Source organism: Adiantum capillus-veneris, chromosome 5, assembly GCF_014529385.1.
Source record: "Adiantum capillus-veneris isolate H3 chromosome 5, ASM1452938v2, whole genome shotgun sequence".
In the NCBI taxonomy this organism is placed as follows: Eukaryota; Viridiplantae; Streptophyta; class Polypodiopsida; order Polypodiales; family Pteridaceae; genus Adiantum; species Adiantum capillus-veneris.
Genome location: NC_140935.1, coordinates 102,002,806 through 102,017,306, shown reverse-complemented (window position 1 = coordinate 102,017,306; position 14,501 = coordinate 102,002,806). Strand labels below are relative to the sequence as shown.

General features: G+C 44.7%; 1 protein-coding gene across 7 annotated transcripts in view; it reads right to left on the bottom strand.

Moving 5' to 3' along the window:
- LOC147457837 (uncharacterized) overlaps positions 1-14,501 on the bottom strand; it is a 117,824-nt gene that overhangs the window by 79,012 nt on the left and 24,311 nt on the right. For 3 of the 7 annotated variants that reach the window (XM_086512628.1, XM_086512626.1, XM_086512627.1), the window contains exon 2: positions 2,485-2,648. The exons of 2 other annotated variants lie outside the window; for them this stretch is intronic. In XM_086512628.1, coding sequence (XP_086368754.1) covers positions 2,485-2,640 — 156 coding nt within the window. In that variant the 5' untranslated portion in view covers positions 2,641-2,648. Of the gene's footprint in view, positions 1-846; positions 1,633-2,484; positions 2,665-14,501 lie in introns of those variants that run through there. 2 more of the 7 variants (XM_086512621.1, XM_086512625.1) reach the window with 2 other exon arrangements.

The following is a 14,501-nucleotide window of genomic DNA, read 5'->3' as shown; positions in this document are numbered from 1 at the left end:
TACTCTGCTTCTGCTAGATATCGTGCAACTTGTGTTGTTTTCCCTGAACAGGTTTCTCCGGTCACAACTAAAACTGGTTCTCATAGACTGCTCTAACCAGCTCATTTTTCAGCTTGCAAATGGGAAGACTTTGTCTTTGCTCCTATATTTATAGCTTTTTCGGTTGCCTTACCAAATGCATTCTTCTTCCACTCCGGCATGTAATACGCAAAGAGTCCTACACCACAAAGTTCCTAAGTAAGATGCCACTCTCCTGTTTCCCAGGACGATTCAGATCCTTTGGGATGGAATGGCTCATAGGATGTGGTGGAACAGCTGACACAATCACGGAGGATACTAATTACGTCGGCTACTGAAGATTGTCCGCAAAACTCCTCTGTCAAGGGGTAGGCTCAGGGCCCTTCATATGCACTTCAAAACTAGAAATGCTAAAATATTTTGGATATAGTCATCATTAATGAAAACTGTGCATTTAGAGATTCTCACTCAATTTGGTGCAGCTCATGTATCATCAGTAATGAGTGCTGTTCACATTGTTCAGTGTAGACACCAAAACTAGAACAGCTTATCAAGCAAGTTGTGCTTGCATCTTGCAATGGCCTCACTAAAGAGATGATCAACATCACCTGTTGGTGTTGGCTTTGTTAGTGCGCATCAAACAAACTACTTTAGCAACAGTATTTGCAGCAGTAGACCCATGACATCACTTATTGTTACACCCCATTGCAAAAAGAAAAATTTCAACTAAGGGTGGAGAAAGGTCCTTCAGTTTCATGGGATTGTGGGGTGCATGCACCTCTTCACTCACATTCTTTTAGCTATCATTACTCCAGAGCATATACACACCTGTCCTTTCCTAATTGCTTGGAGAGTTCCATCACTTCCATAATCGGGAGGGCAGTTGAGGGCCTGAGGGTGCACAAACAACACACATAGTATCCCGCAGGGCATACTGATTAAAAAACACAGATGACTTGCAGGATGCTGCAGGGAAAGGAGGTGAGTGATTGAGGTCAGAATGTGATGCGAGGGATGTGGCATTTGTTGGCAGCTACCTAAATCCATGGCAGAAAGGAGTCAGAGATGATACAGGTGATGTGAAGCCCTTGCTCTTTGCAACATCCTCCTCACAAGCTTGTCAAAGGATATGTGCAGAACAAGCAAAAAACAAAAAGTTACAAGATCTCACCCAACCAAAGCTACAAATCAAGCTGATCAATAATAGTTTATGATGAATGAATCAGATCAATAAAACTGTATGTCAGATGGACTGTAAAGCATGCCAAGCTACCAAACAGGAAAGGCATCAACACCAAGCTGAAGCACAATGGAACAACCAAGTAGAACCGTCAGAGACGTTCCAAGAGCAATGCTCCTTTACATTGATCAAGAGACCACCATGAAGCTTGACGAGTTCCACTGCCCAAACAGAACCTGGCTAAAGTTTCTCACAAAGCATGATTCTTGGCTTATTTCCACTCACTGCCATCATCCCCATTGTCTTCTTCTTCACTTGAGTACTCTTCTTCATCACTTTTCTCATCAAAAAACTCCAATGACAAGCTCATAAGAATAGACGCCAAATGCCATCTTGGGAGGATATGATGAAAAGACTCTCAAAAGGTCCATTCACTGAAATCAAGCCACGTTAATCACTTCACTTTTGCAAAATAAAGAGGCCTTGCTGACAAATAACTGTAACAAGGGCTTCTGAGTTTGAGAAGCGGATGAGGATTATGATCATGATAAACAACGCAAGTCACAGTCATGAACTAACACAGATGGCACTGGAGAGTAGCATACAAGTGGACTGTAATAGTTTCAAGCGATGGACTTTGTCACTATCTAGGGGACTCGCAGAGCGCCCAACTATCCAAAACAAGAACTAAAAAACCTATGTCCTATCAGTTTGCCAAATATGTTGAGCTGAAGCCACCACAACAATGAAGGCATGTGCCACCACCTAAAGGCATGGAGATCGCCACCATATGAGCTCACTAACTCCATTGTTGAGTCAGACCAAGCCACTAGCCACTGCCATGAAGGATCGTCATGGCAAGCTTGTGTTCCTTGATGAGAAGCCAAGCAGTGCGAATGCAGATTGTAGAGGATTGGCAAGACAAAGTGGTGTGTTAATGCACCAAACCTGTAACGGAGAGCCTTCTTCATGGGGAGCAGGCCCGTGGTCCTCGACGCCATCCTGATTCTCACTTTGTCACATTGAATGCATCACAAACACGATAAATCGCATCCATCCACATGGAATGTCCAGGTAAATGTATGAAGGCCTTGTTTTAGCAGGCCAAAAAACTTCTCCACTAGGCTTTTCAAGGTCATAGTTCTTCCTTGTTTGATGCTCTAGTTGAGGTTACTAATAAACAACATGGAACCTTTATAAAAAAAATTGCAGACCAAAAGCAGTTTCTTCCAGCATTTTCTTCAATCAAAGCTGAAGCTTTAAAAGCTGAATGCATCGAAAAGCACCTGAAAGTTGGTCAAACTTTTAATTCGAACCAGGTATGGAACAGTATATGAAAGCAATGGGCTGAAGTACTTGGAAAACGTATAGCCAAATGCCAAGCATAATATTTTTGTTGGCATCACAGGCTGAGATGCACCATTGCGAGAGAGAGACGACATCTTGATACCTATAACCAAAGCCATTTTCAGGAGAAAGAGAATAAACATCATAGTGTCTATGCCCAAAATAAGGATATCCTTTTAGGAATAATCTTTCTCAACAATGAATACACCAAGAGACAATACCATCAAATTTATGAATAAACATAAATACCACTGGATAGTGATTAGTATACTAAGACTTTCTTCACAAACTATGAATCAACCACTTCAAATTAGAACTCAATTTCCTCTCAAAAATCAGATCTTTTCACCAAAATAGCAGTGAAATGCAGAATCCTACATTCATTAGCTCTAAAACTGCCCATTAAAAACTAATAGTTGTGTAAGAAACACCCATAATCGCATTATGAATAAAAGAAATGGAAAGATGCAAGTAAAAACAAAAAATTTCACAATCAATCCCCCTCATAAACTTAGCCAGCAGTTTGTGCTGCACACGAATCATAAAGGAACACTTTATTAACTGCATAAATTGAGTATTTTGTTACCAATCACTTATGTATCTGCAGTGCCTCCTGAACCAACTCCTTGGATCATACACTCACTCTATGAACGTTGATTGAAGATGAAAGTGCACCAGGAAGAAACATTGTTGTTGTTTTGTGGATCTTTGCAAAGCATTTGACAATCTGCCACAAATGCATCTTATGAAGAGGCTAGTGGGTCTTTCAGATGCATTGAGGATTACTAAAGGGGTAAAGCAGGGCTGCCTGCTTTCACCCACACTTTTTGGAATCTATATTGATGAGGTCTTGGACTATGTAGATAGAATGGGAGGGCAGATTTGAAAATTTTATTTTATGTTATATTAAACGTCTTCAAAAGGCCAAAATAACCTATGAGACCAACCTGATACAATCCTTGTTGATCTAATCCAATACTGGGTACAAAAATTAAATGACATAAAGTGAAAGACTAAAATTAAAAGATTAAAATCGTCAAACTGAAAATCATCATCATCTCATCCATAATCCCTGTACGTTCCATGAGACAATCCTCATGGAGAACGAGAAAGAAATGATGCTACAGCAGCAGCTAACCGCGCCCCCAGTTTTAGCGCCAGCGGGGTCAATTGCGTCAGGAGCTTCAGCGATGCCTTGTGAGCAGAGAGTGTGATCTTCTTATGCTATAGGAGGATCACCTTTGTGAGAGCTGCGTTAGAAGCTGTGGTAAGCTTTTGCATGGGCGATATGAGACATTTTGGTCATTTGCATTTCGACCTGGTGGTATCTAGGGAGGGGTATATATGACTATTGCAGACTCTTGGCAGCAGGCCATTGTGGACAGAAGTATTAATGTGTCTAGCAGGGCTCAAAGGATTACTATGTAGGTTCAGGACTGCCTTTTGGGCTTCTTGAACATCTATGCGCCCAATGTAGCAAGTGCACGTGCAGAGTTTTGGTCTCACATTGTAGTCTATGCCGCATGCAGAGCAATGGTGCATTAAGGGTGACTTCAACATGCTGGAGGAGCCTCTGACAGGATTGGAGGTAGCCATGCTACTGTGCACGGAGCTGAGTTGGCAGCTTGGGAGAGGCTATGTATGACTTTGAGGGTTTCAAATGTTTGGCAGCACTCTCGCTTTGTGAGGCCCCCAGACAGCTTGACCTTCTCTCGCTCCGCAGAGTAATCTATCTCATATAAATCGCTTCTACGCTAGTGACCACATTTGTGACTTGGGTGGCTTTTTGGCTGGGACATCTTTTTCGGACCATGCACCAATGATCCTCACTGTGACAGATAGACAAAGGAGGTGGAGCACGATGCTACGCATCCCTATGAGGATCTTGTTGGACTCAGAGCTCACACAGCAAGTGGTGGCTCTTTGGACAGAGGGCTTGGACACGCAGGACTTTCCTACTGACAGAGTGGCCTCTGGACTTGCTCAGCTTAGTCATTTCTTTCTCCAAGAGTCTACTGCCCACCTGGCTGCAACGAGGGAGGAGCAACGTCTCCGACGGGGCGTTGCTTCCTTGCAGAGGGTGCAGGAGCAGCACCTAGACACTCCTTGTTCGGAGGAGCAGTTGTAGCAGGCTCGCCAGGAGCTTGTCAACATAGAGGAGAGGCGTCATAAGTTTGCTTTCCATCGATAGGCATCTCAATGGACCCAGGTGGGTGACAGAGTGATTGGGACGTTCTTTGATGTAGTAGGACCCCGTCATGCGCACACCACTGTCAGCCAGTTAAGGAGACCTGACGAGTCAGTTGCTTCAGAGCCAGAGGATATGCGCACACTTGCTACTGAATTTTACCGCGACCTGCAGGCTGCTACTAGCAAAGCCTCAGTCAGAGCGTCAGGATGCATGCAGAGAGCAGGTTTGGGCACAGATGCCTTGTCTTGTGACTGAGGAGATGCGCCAAAGTCTTGAGCTGCCTCTTTAGCTAGAGGAGCTCCCTGATGCCCTCAGAGCTCTTCCCCGAGGTAGTTGTCCCGGTGAGGATGGTTTGACTCCGAGTTTTTTCTTGGAGTATTGGGACTTGCTTGGCTCAAACCTTTGCTGATAGCATGAGTGAGGGCTTGATCTACCTCATTCCCAAGGAGGGTGGCTCCTTGGATGAGATTCGGCAATGCCGGCCCATTACCATCCTCAACTCAACCTACAAAATTATAGCCAAGGCTCTGAGTTTGAGGATTCAGCCACTTCTAGAGAGCATAATACATGGGACCCAGACAGGTTTTGTCAAGGAGCACAGTATCCTTGACAAAATCTTCACTTTTTGGGAGGCATATGCCCTCGGGCGCCTCCAAGGTGAGGATCTGGTGATACTTCTTCTCGATTTTGAGAAGGCCTACAACAGAGTTGACTGGGACTTCTTGGAGGGCACTCTACGCAAGATGGGCTTCTCAGATGCTTGGATCAGGTGTCACAAAGTGATGACATGGCTACGGAGAAACCCTAATTTCAGGCTGAAAACCTAAAATCCCTGCAAACCCTAAAATCTGCCAAAAACCCTAATTTCTGACAGCAAACCCTAATTTCTGCCAGGGTGCCACGTGGCAGTAGGAGCTCAGTACGGATTTCTTGAATTTGCGCCGCAAATTGCGCCGACAGCTTTTTGGGCGTTGCTTTTTACTCTACGCAAGAGAATGTTTTTTTTAATAAAAAAGAGAAGAGCTTTTGAGCTCTTATGCTTTTAATTGGAAAGCTTTTGGGGCTCTACTTTTGGGCATCCCTTGTACTTTTAAATACGTGGAGAGGGCTGCACTTCTCAGAGCATCTGGACGTAGAGTCTGAGAGTGAAACCCTAGCCACACTCTTGTACTTTGATCTGATTAATATAAAAAGAAATACCGAAAGGGGCGCCAATCTTTGGGGCCAATATCTCTAGGCACGGAACTCCGCCAGGCCAGTCAATCTATTGTGATCTGTGAATTGTTTTGAAGTGGTTATTTGGTGCTGTCGCGGTTGATTCTTGACTTGGAGTGTCCAAGTTTGTTACAGTGGTATCAGAGCACGGCTGATTTCTCTTCTACGGGAAATCCGATCCCCGAATTTTTTTACGCGGCACCTATGGCTTCAGGCAATGATCAGTCGACTCCCTCTGCATCTGGAGATGCGGGCAGGGATCACAACGAAGATTCCGGCACGGAGTATGGCCCGCCTAGGCCTACTCGAGTGGAGCAGCGAGAGATGGAGCGTCGAAAATTGATTGATGATGCAACAAAGATGATGCTCAATTTTGCCAAGGACCCGAAGATGGCAAAATATATGAACCAGACCTCTTTGGAAGAGGTACAGACGGAGTGGCACAGAACCACAACACCACTCCCGAAACCCGCTCTCAAGAAACCTCCTGCCTCCAAGAAATATACGGAGAAGGAACTGGAGAACGTGGTTGATGCACGGATTGCTCAGCTCTTCGACGTGCAAAAGAAGGACAAAAAGCACGGCAAAAAGCAAAAGTAAGGCATTGACTTCCCGGGATATTTGGGTCGTCGGTCGACATTCGACAAGGCAAAGAAACTGAAGAAGCGCGTTAAGTTTGAAGGCCTACCTAGTTCTTCTTCTTCTTCTTCTTCTGACAGTTCTCCTAGCTCTTCAGACTCGAGCGAAGAAGACAGGAAAAGCAAAAAGCGAAGCAAGAAGCAACGCTTTGGAAAGGGCAAGAAAAAGGCAAGGAAGTCTAAGTCTCGCCCAGTGAGTGACACTTCTACAGAGGACTCGTCTACGGATAGTTCAAACTCTAACAAAAGAAACTTTAATGTGAACAAGAAGAATTTTTACAAAGCCAACCAGTATGACTTTCTCAAGATAAAAGGAAGAAAGCCCGAGAGTTTAAGGAAGGTGGCCAAGCACTCAAGTTTCATACTTTTTAGGGATACTCCGATGCTTCGAAGGCTTTGTATTTTATACAGCAATTTGACATCGCTTTCACGGGAGGATGCTATTCAGAGCACTCCAAGATTTGTTGGAATTAGGGTTGCAGAGAAACGCACACAGCTTGGAGAACAGGAAGGAAGCTCAAGGCACACAATAAAGAGTGGTTTCTTAGTATGCAATGGAAAGATAGATAGCCCTAGAGTGATGGGCATATATACAATGCTCGGGGGAAAAAACCTCCTAAAGAGGGCAAAAATGCCCCGGCGGTCCTAGTGTGTTCACACACATACTACCACATGTATATGGTAACAAATCCCCCCTAGAGTGATGCGGTGAACGAGAGCTGGCACATGAGTAAAGGGAAGTGCCATGCCCTAAGGACATGATCAGTCCACAAAGGAGAGTAAGCCCAAAGCTTTGCGGAAAGCTTCAAGCTTCTCACGAGACAATACCTTTGTGAAAAGATCTGCAAGGTTGTCCTGTGTTGGCACATAAGCCAAGCTGATCTCTCCTGCTGAGAGCCTCTCCCTGACATAGTGGTAATGCACCGCAATGTGCTTTGTGCCAGCATGAAAAACTGGGTTCCTCGCAACTGCCAATGCGCTCTGACTGTCAGTGTAGATAGTGTTGGCAGTGTCCTGTCCAACACCCAAATCAGCCATAAGGCGTCTGAGCCATACACACTCAACAGTAGCTGAGAAGACTGCCCTGTACTCAGCCTCACAACTCGAAGTGGCCACAGTAGGTTGCTTCTTGCTCAACCATGATATACATGAACTGCCAAGCATGAAACAAAAACCACTTGTGGACACTCTCGTGTCAAAACAACCAGCCCAATCTGAGTCCAAAAAAGCATGTAAGTCTGGCAGCAATGATCCCCCCTTGGGATAAAACAAGCCAAGTTGTAAAGTGCCACTAAGGTAGCGGAAAATCCTCTTGACAACCTGCCAATGCTTAGACCTTGGGCTATGCATAAATCTGCTGACCTATGAGACTGCAAACTGAATATCCGGCCTCGTGTTGCATACATAAATGAGGCAGCCAACGGCAGTTTGATAAAGAGTGACATCAGCAGGATCGCCAGCATCATGTAGACTCAACTTGAAACCTGTTTCCATGGGAGTGGCAATAGGTTTGCAATCCTCAAGTCCAAACTTACATAGCAATGTCTCTATGTAACTTTTCTGACACAAGGCAATACCACGATCACACTGCTTAAACTGTATATACCCAAGTAATGATGCAACAACCCCAAATCTTTCATCTTGAAAGTAGCATTTAAATCAACCTTAAATTCAGCAATATGTCTCTCATTTGGTCCAGTGATCAGTAAATCATCAACATAAAGAACCACAATGAGAAGTACATCACCCTAACGCTTTACATACAATGTGCTCTCTGTTGGACTGTTACGAAAGCCTTGTTTGACCAAATGAGTGTCAGCTTTCTCATACCAAGCACGAGGAGATTGCTTCAACCCATACAAAGCCTTCTTACATCTGCACACTTTGTCCTCTTGTCCTTTTATGACAAAACCGCGAGACTGCGTTACATAAACTTTCTCAAATATGTCACCATTCAAGAAGGCAGTAACAATGTCTGATTGATGTACATCCCAACCAAAATGAGCTGCCAATGCACATAGAAAACGCACAATAGTCATACGACAAGTGGGAGCAAAAGTTTCTTCATAATCAATGCCCTTTTGCTGTGCATAACCCTTTGCAACAAGTCCAGCCTTATGACGATCAATATCACCATTCGGCTAGCGTTTCAACTTGTAAACCCACTTTGTACCAATGGCCTTTTTGCCAGGAGGCAAATCACATAAAGTCCATGTGTCATTTTCTATAAGTGCATCATATTCTGATTGCATGGCAGCCATCCAATTTTCTGAATTCTGTGCTTCATCAAAAGACAGAGGCTCCTCAACATCATGTAAACTAGACACAGCCAAAGCATAACAATCTGATGCATAAGATGCATGGCGAGAGCCTGAACGAGTACGACTAGACAAAGGTGCATCCAATTTGCTGTCACGCAAAGTGTGCACCAGCCATTTTGGCATACCTCTAGCCTGCTCATTTTCAGCCCCTTCCTCGTCAAGTACATCATGTACATCTGCTTCAGCAATAGGCTGATCTAAAACATTTTCAGAAACCCCCATAGGCTGTACATTTGCCTCATTGGAACTTACATTCGTATTTCCACCACTGAAAAGAGGCAACAAAGTGTCATAAATGTCCTGTGAGCTTACATTACTGTCTCTGGTACATGATAGCAAGGGCTGAACAAAATCTTCCACAAACACTATATCCCGTGAAACCAGAATACGTTTTTTCTGCGGATGATACAACCTGTAACCTTTGCTTTCAGCACTATAACCAACAAAAATACATTTGACAGCCTTATCATCCAATTTTCTGCGCTGCACTAGTGGCACCAAAGCATATGCCAAACAGCCAAAAACACGCATATGCTCAATAGAAGGCTTTCTATCATGCCATGCTTCATATGGAGTAATAGACTGCAAAGCTTTCGTAGGACACTTGTTAAGTACAGAAGTGGCACACATGATGGCCTCAAGCCAAAAAGAATGTGGCAAAGCTTGACTTTTGACCATACATCGTGCCATTTCCGTCAGTGACCTGTTTTTCCTCTCAGCAACACCATTTTGCTGAGGTGTATAAGGCACTGTACATTGGTGTTTTATCCCACGACTAGCCAGAAATGCATTAAATTCATGAGACATATACTCCCCCCCTCAATCGGAACGGAGGGTGTCCATAGTACATTTCGACACATTTTCAGCCATAGCCAGAAATTGTTTGAAGCACTTAAAAACTTCGGACTTCGCTTTAAGCAGAAATACCCATGCATGTCATCAATGAAAGTCACGAAGTACAAATAATTGCCCAAGGACGGAGTTTGCATGGGCCCACAAACATCACTATGCACAAGCTGCAACCTGCATGTGGCCCGAACTGAACCATCCTTTGGAAATTAAGAACGCTGCATCTTACCCAAAATACAACCTTCACAAACATGTTTGACAGGTGCTTCAAGAGGCGGCAAAGAAGCAACCATCCCAGATTTCTGCAAACGCAGCAAACTGGCAAAATTCAGATGACCAAAACGTGCATGCCAAAGTTTTGCATCTGAAATAGCCCTTGAATCTGCAACAGCATTTGCAAAATTTTGTCCACACTTGTCATACAAAGTGAGCTTATACAGCCCACGGCACAAAAGCCCAGATGCAACAATTTCATCACCAAAACTGAGATCATGAACTGTACATCTGTCATCCACAAATTTGACTACGAGTCCAAGTCTAGCAAGTGCGGATACAGACAAGAGATTCTTCTTGATCCCAGGTACATAAAGTGCATCAACAAGTGTGAAGGAACTGCCATTAGCAGCAGTGAGCACAATCTTTCCAACTCCCTGAACTGGATAAGAGGCATTGTTGGCACAAGTGACTGAATTCCCATGAGGGACAGACTCGAGAGAGGTAAAAAATTCACGATGTGAGGTAATGTGCTTTGTAGCACCACTGTCGAAATACCACACATGTGAATCTGCAGCAACTGACAAGCATGCATCATGGGCAGCAGGATTGTAAGTGCACTCTGCACTAAAAGCCCATTCTGCATCAACATCAGCATCACAGTCTCCTTTCACAGAAGACTCAACAATGGATGCATTTGTAGTGAAACCAGCATTTGCAATGGAACCACCCTCTTTCTTCTTAGCCTCTTTGGCCTTCAACTTAGGACACGACTTGATCAAGTGATCATTAGCTTTACAATAATGACAACGCATCTTCTTTTTGCCCTTATCACCCGAATTGCCAGTCAAAGTGCTGCCAGCTGAAGCATTAGGAACAGAATTTTTGTCACTCGCAGCAGAACCGTAAGAAGTGGCTGCATTACTGTTACCACCCTTTCTTTGAGAAGCAATAAAAGCCTGTTCAACTGCACGCTGCCTAGTCCTGTTTTTTCTGGAAAGTGACTCTTGCAACAGCAATGTGCATAATGCATCAAACTTGACAACTTCTGGATTTCCTTGGGTCATAACCCTCCAAGTACTAGCAAAAGTCTGGTAAGAATCTGGTAAGGCATCAAGAACAGCTGCACAAGGGAACTGTCTGAAATGACTTCACCTGCAGAAATAAGTTGCTCATTGATATCCTTGACACTAGCAAGGAAAGTGTCCATATCATCTTCCTCATGTATAATCTTCGACTCCAGCTCTTTACGCAGCAAAGCAATTTTAGCCTCATTGCGACTTGCATTAAGACGAGCCAAAATGTTTCAAGCCTGTTTTGCAGATTTCGTTGAACGGATGTGAGGAACAATGGTGCGCTTCACAGACAACGCAATCAATGCATGAGCCTGCGCATCCTTAACGTCCCAATAAGCTTGTTCTGCCGTAGGCAAAACAACTCTAACAGCAGCAAGACCTGCAACATCCTCAACATCACCTACATCTTTCGAACCAGGACGTACATCAATGCCCTGCACAATATTCCAGACGCCCTTTGACACAAGAACGTGTTGCATCATATAAGCCCACATAGGGTAATTATCCCCATCCAACCTGTCCTCAGCAGCAAACATCTTGAACACATCTGTGTTGTTGTTGTCATCCATGGTAAATGCTGCACCTGATGTGAAAACTGCCCGAAAGTAGGAGAAACGGAGCGGGAACAGCTGTAAGGCACCTGTTATGCAGAAAACGGCACTGACAGAAATTCTGCACAAAGTGACGAAATAGCCTGTGCAGTACTGCTTGTAGTCGAAACAGAGGCTGAAATGAGCCCGAATCGAAAATCTGAGCAAACGTGTGCTGGAGCAGCTGGCGACTAAGCCCGGGAGGACGTGACCTGCTTTGATACCAATTGTTGGAATTAGGGTTGCAGAGAAACGCACACAGCTTGGAGAAGATGAAGGAAGCTCAAGGCACACAATAGAGAGTGTGTTTCTTAGTATGCAATGGAAAGATAGATAGCCCTAGAGTGATGGGCGTATACACAATGCTCGGGGGAAAAAACCTCCTAAAGAGGAAAAAAATGCCCCGGCGGTCCTAGTGTGTTCACACACATCACTACCACATGTATATGGTAACAAGATTCGGAGAGCTGCCTCTTATTTTAAGGGGAATGCTCGCACTTGGTGATCCATGCTTCTATTAAGCAAGAGTGTGTCAGTTACATGGCTGAAATTCAAGAGGCTTTTTATTTCTTCTTGGTTGACTCAAGAGTTTGAGCGAGATATACGAGCTGCTTGGAACCATCTCCGGATGACCAAGAGCGATACAGTGAATTCTTACTGTGAAAGATTCTGGAGCTCTTTTCTACCCGCCTCTTCATTCAAGAAGATCTCGTTCAGAGAACAGATTGAGCGGTTTACCTTGGGTCTACCTACAGAGATCCGAGACCACTGCTTGGAACAGAAATTCACCTTCTATTCAGGAATTGATGAGTCATGCGAAGCGGGGCTTTGCAATTCACTCTGGTAGTCTGACCTACCCCACATATGAGGTCACGACACAACGAACCGGACAGACTTCTGGGAATGAAAGTAGAAAAAGAAAGAGCAACCCAGAGAAAAAGGATGCACGACCCAGGCTTACTCCTCAGGAGCGGACTCGCTTCATCAGGGAGGGGAAGTGCTTTGGATGCGGAGAAACTGGACATATCTCCGCGAAGTGCCCTAAAAAGGCACAGAAAGAACAGAATGACAAGGACGACGAAAGACCTGAGAGTTCAAGAGCAGCTGAGGACCGTGTACGAAAAGGCAAGATGTAAACAGGACTGGTTCCAGATTTTGTGGGTACTGATCCCGACACCATGGATGAGAGTACAAAACTTTGCCGAGCTTGGGGCAAAGTGAAAGATCAAGAGGCCCTGATTTTCTTTGATGGAGCCAAGGCCAACTTCATTTCAACGGAATTGGCGGCGCAGCTCGAGATTACTCCCGATCGGATGGGACCACTTGCAGAGGAAGTTCTGGCGGCACCCGGTAGGGACGTAGCCATTACACCTGTCATTGGCAAACTTCGGTTGCATTGTCAAGGGTATTTGGGACATGAGGACTTCTTCATAATTCCTTTGGAGGGTTGTGATGTTCTCTTAGGGATTCCCTGGTACCACAAGAAGCCGTGGTCGATTATCGGGCAAGAAAAGCAACTTTGACTACAGAAAAGGGCAGAACAATTGTACTTGATATTAAACTGAAGGGCGAGTATGTCCCTATTGTATCGGCTTCGGCCGATACAATAGGGACATACTCAGGATATCATCAGATCAGGATAGCGCCGGGAGCCGTCTACAAGACAGCTTTTCTTGAGGAATGTCCATGAAGTTAGAAGCTTCTTGGGACTGTGTTTGTACTACAGGAGGTTTATACGAAAGTTTGCAGAGGTTGCTTCCCCTTTGCATATCTTGACACAGAAAGGAGTACCTTTTTCGTGGGGACCCACAGAGGTGACTGCCTTTCAGACATTGAAAGAGAAATTGACTACGGGACCTATTTTGACTTTGCCGGACTTGCAGAAGTCATTTGAAGTATAGTTTGATGCTTGTGGTCGTAGTCTGGGTGCGGTCTTGATGCAAGAAGGCCATGTCATAGCTTACGAGAGCCGTTTGTTCTCTAGGCCGGAGATGACAGCACAGATTTATGAGAAAGAGCTTTTGGCAGTTATCCATGCTCTTACTCAGTGGCGGCATTACCTACTCGGAGCGGATTTTACTGTCATCACAGACCATCATAGTTTGCGCTACTTCTCGTCACAGAAGCAACTTTCGAAAAAGCAGATGCGATGGGCGAACATCTTGTCACAGTTCCACTTCCAGATTGTCCATGTGCAGGGACAGAAGAATGTGGTGGCAGATGCTTTGTCTCGAAAACCATTGGTTCTGGCTATTTCCGCGATACATCATAGGAGCTTCGAGGATATGGTCGATCAGTATGCCACAGATACAGATTTTGCAGATATTTTCACACAGATACGGGATGGGGAGACAGTAGCTGGATACTCCCTTCGGGAAGGCTACTTGATGTAAAAGACTAGGTTGTGCGTTACACAGCCATTGAGGGAAAATGTTATGACTAAATGCCACTGTCCACCTTTTACGGGCCACCGCGGCATTGCTACCACCATGAAAGGGGTAGAGAGATACTTCTTTTGGCCGAGGCTCAAAAAGGATGTGGAAGAGTTTGTGCGCAGTTGCTTGGTATGCCAAAAGGTCAAGTTTGACAGGCATAAGGCACAGGGATTGTTACAGCCTTTACCCATACCCACCCGCCCCTGGGAAAGTATAGCGATGGATTTCATTTTTGATCTCCCGAGAACACAGAGTGGTCACGATGGTATCTGGACTGTTATTGACAGATTTAGCAAACAGGCTCATTTCATTCCAGTGAAGAAAACAGTCAAGCCGGATCATTTAGCGAGACTGTTTGTGGCCCAGATTTTCAGATTACATGGCATGTCTGCGACGATTGTCTCCGATAGAGACCTCAGATTTACGAG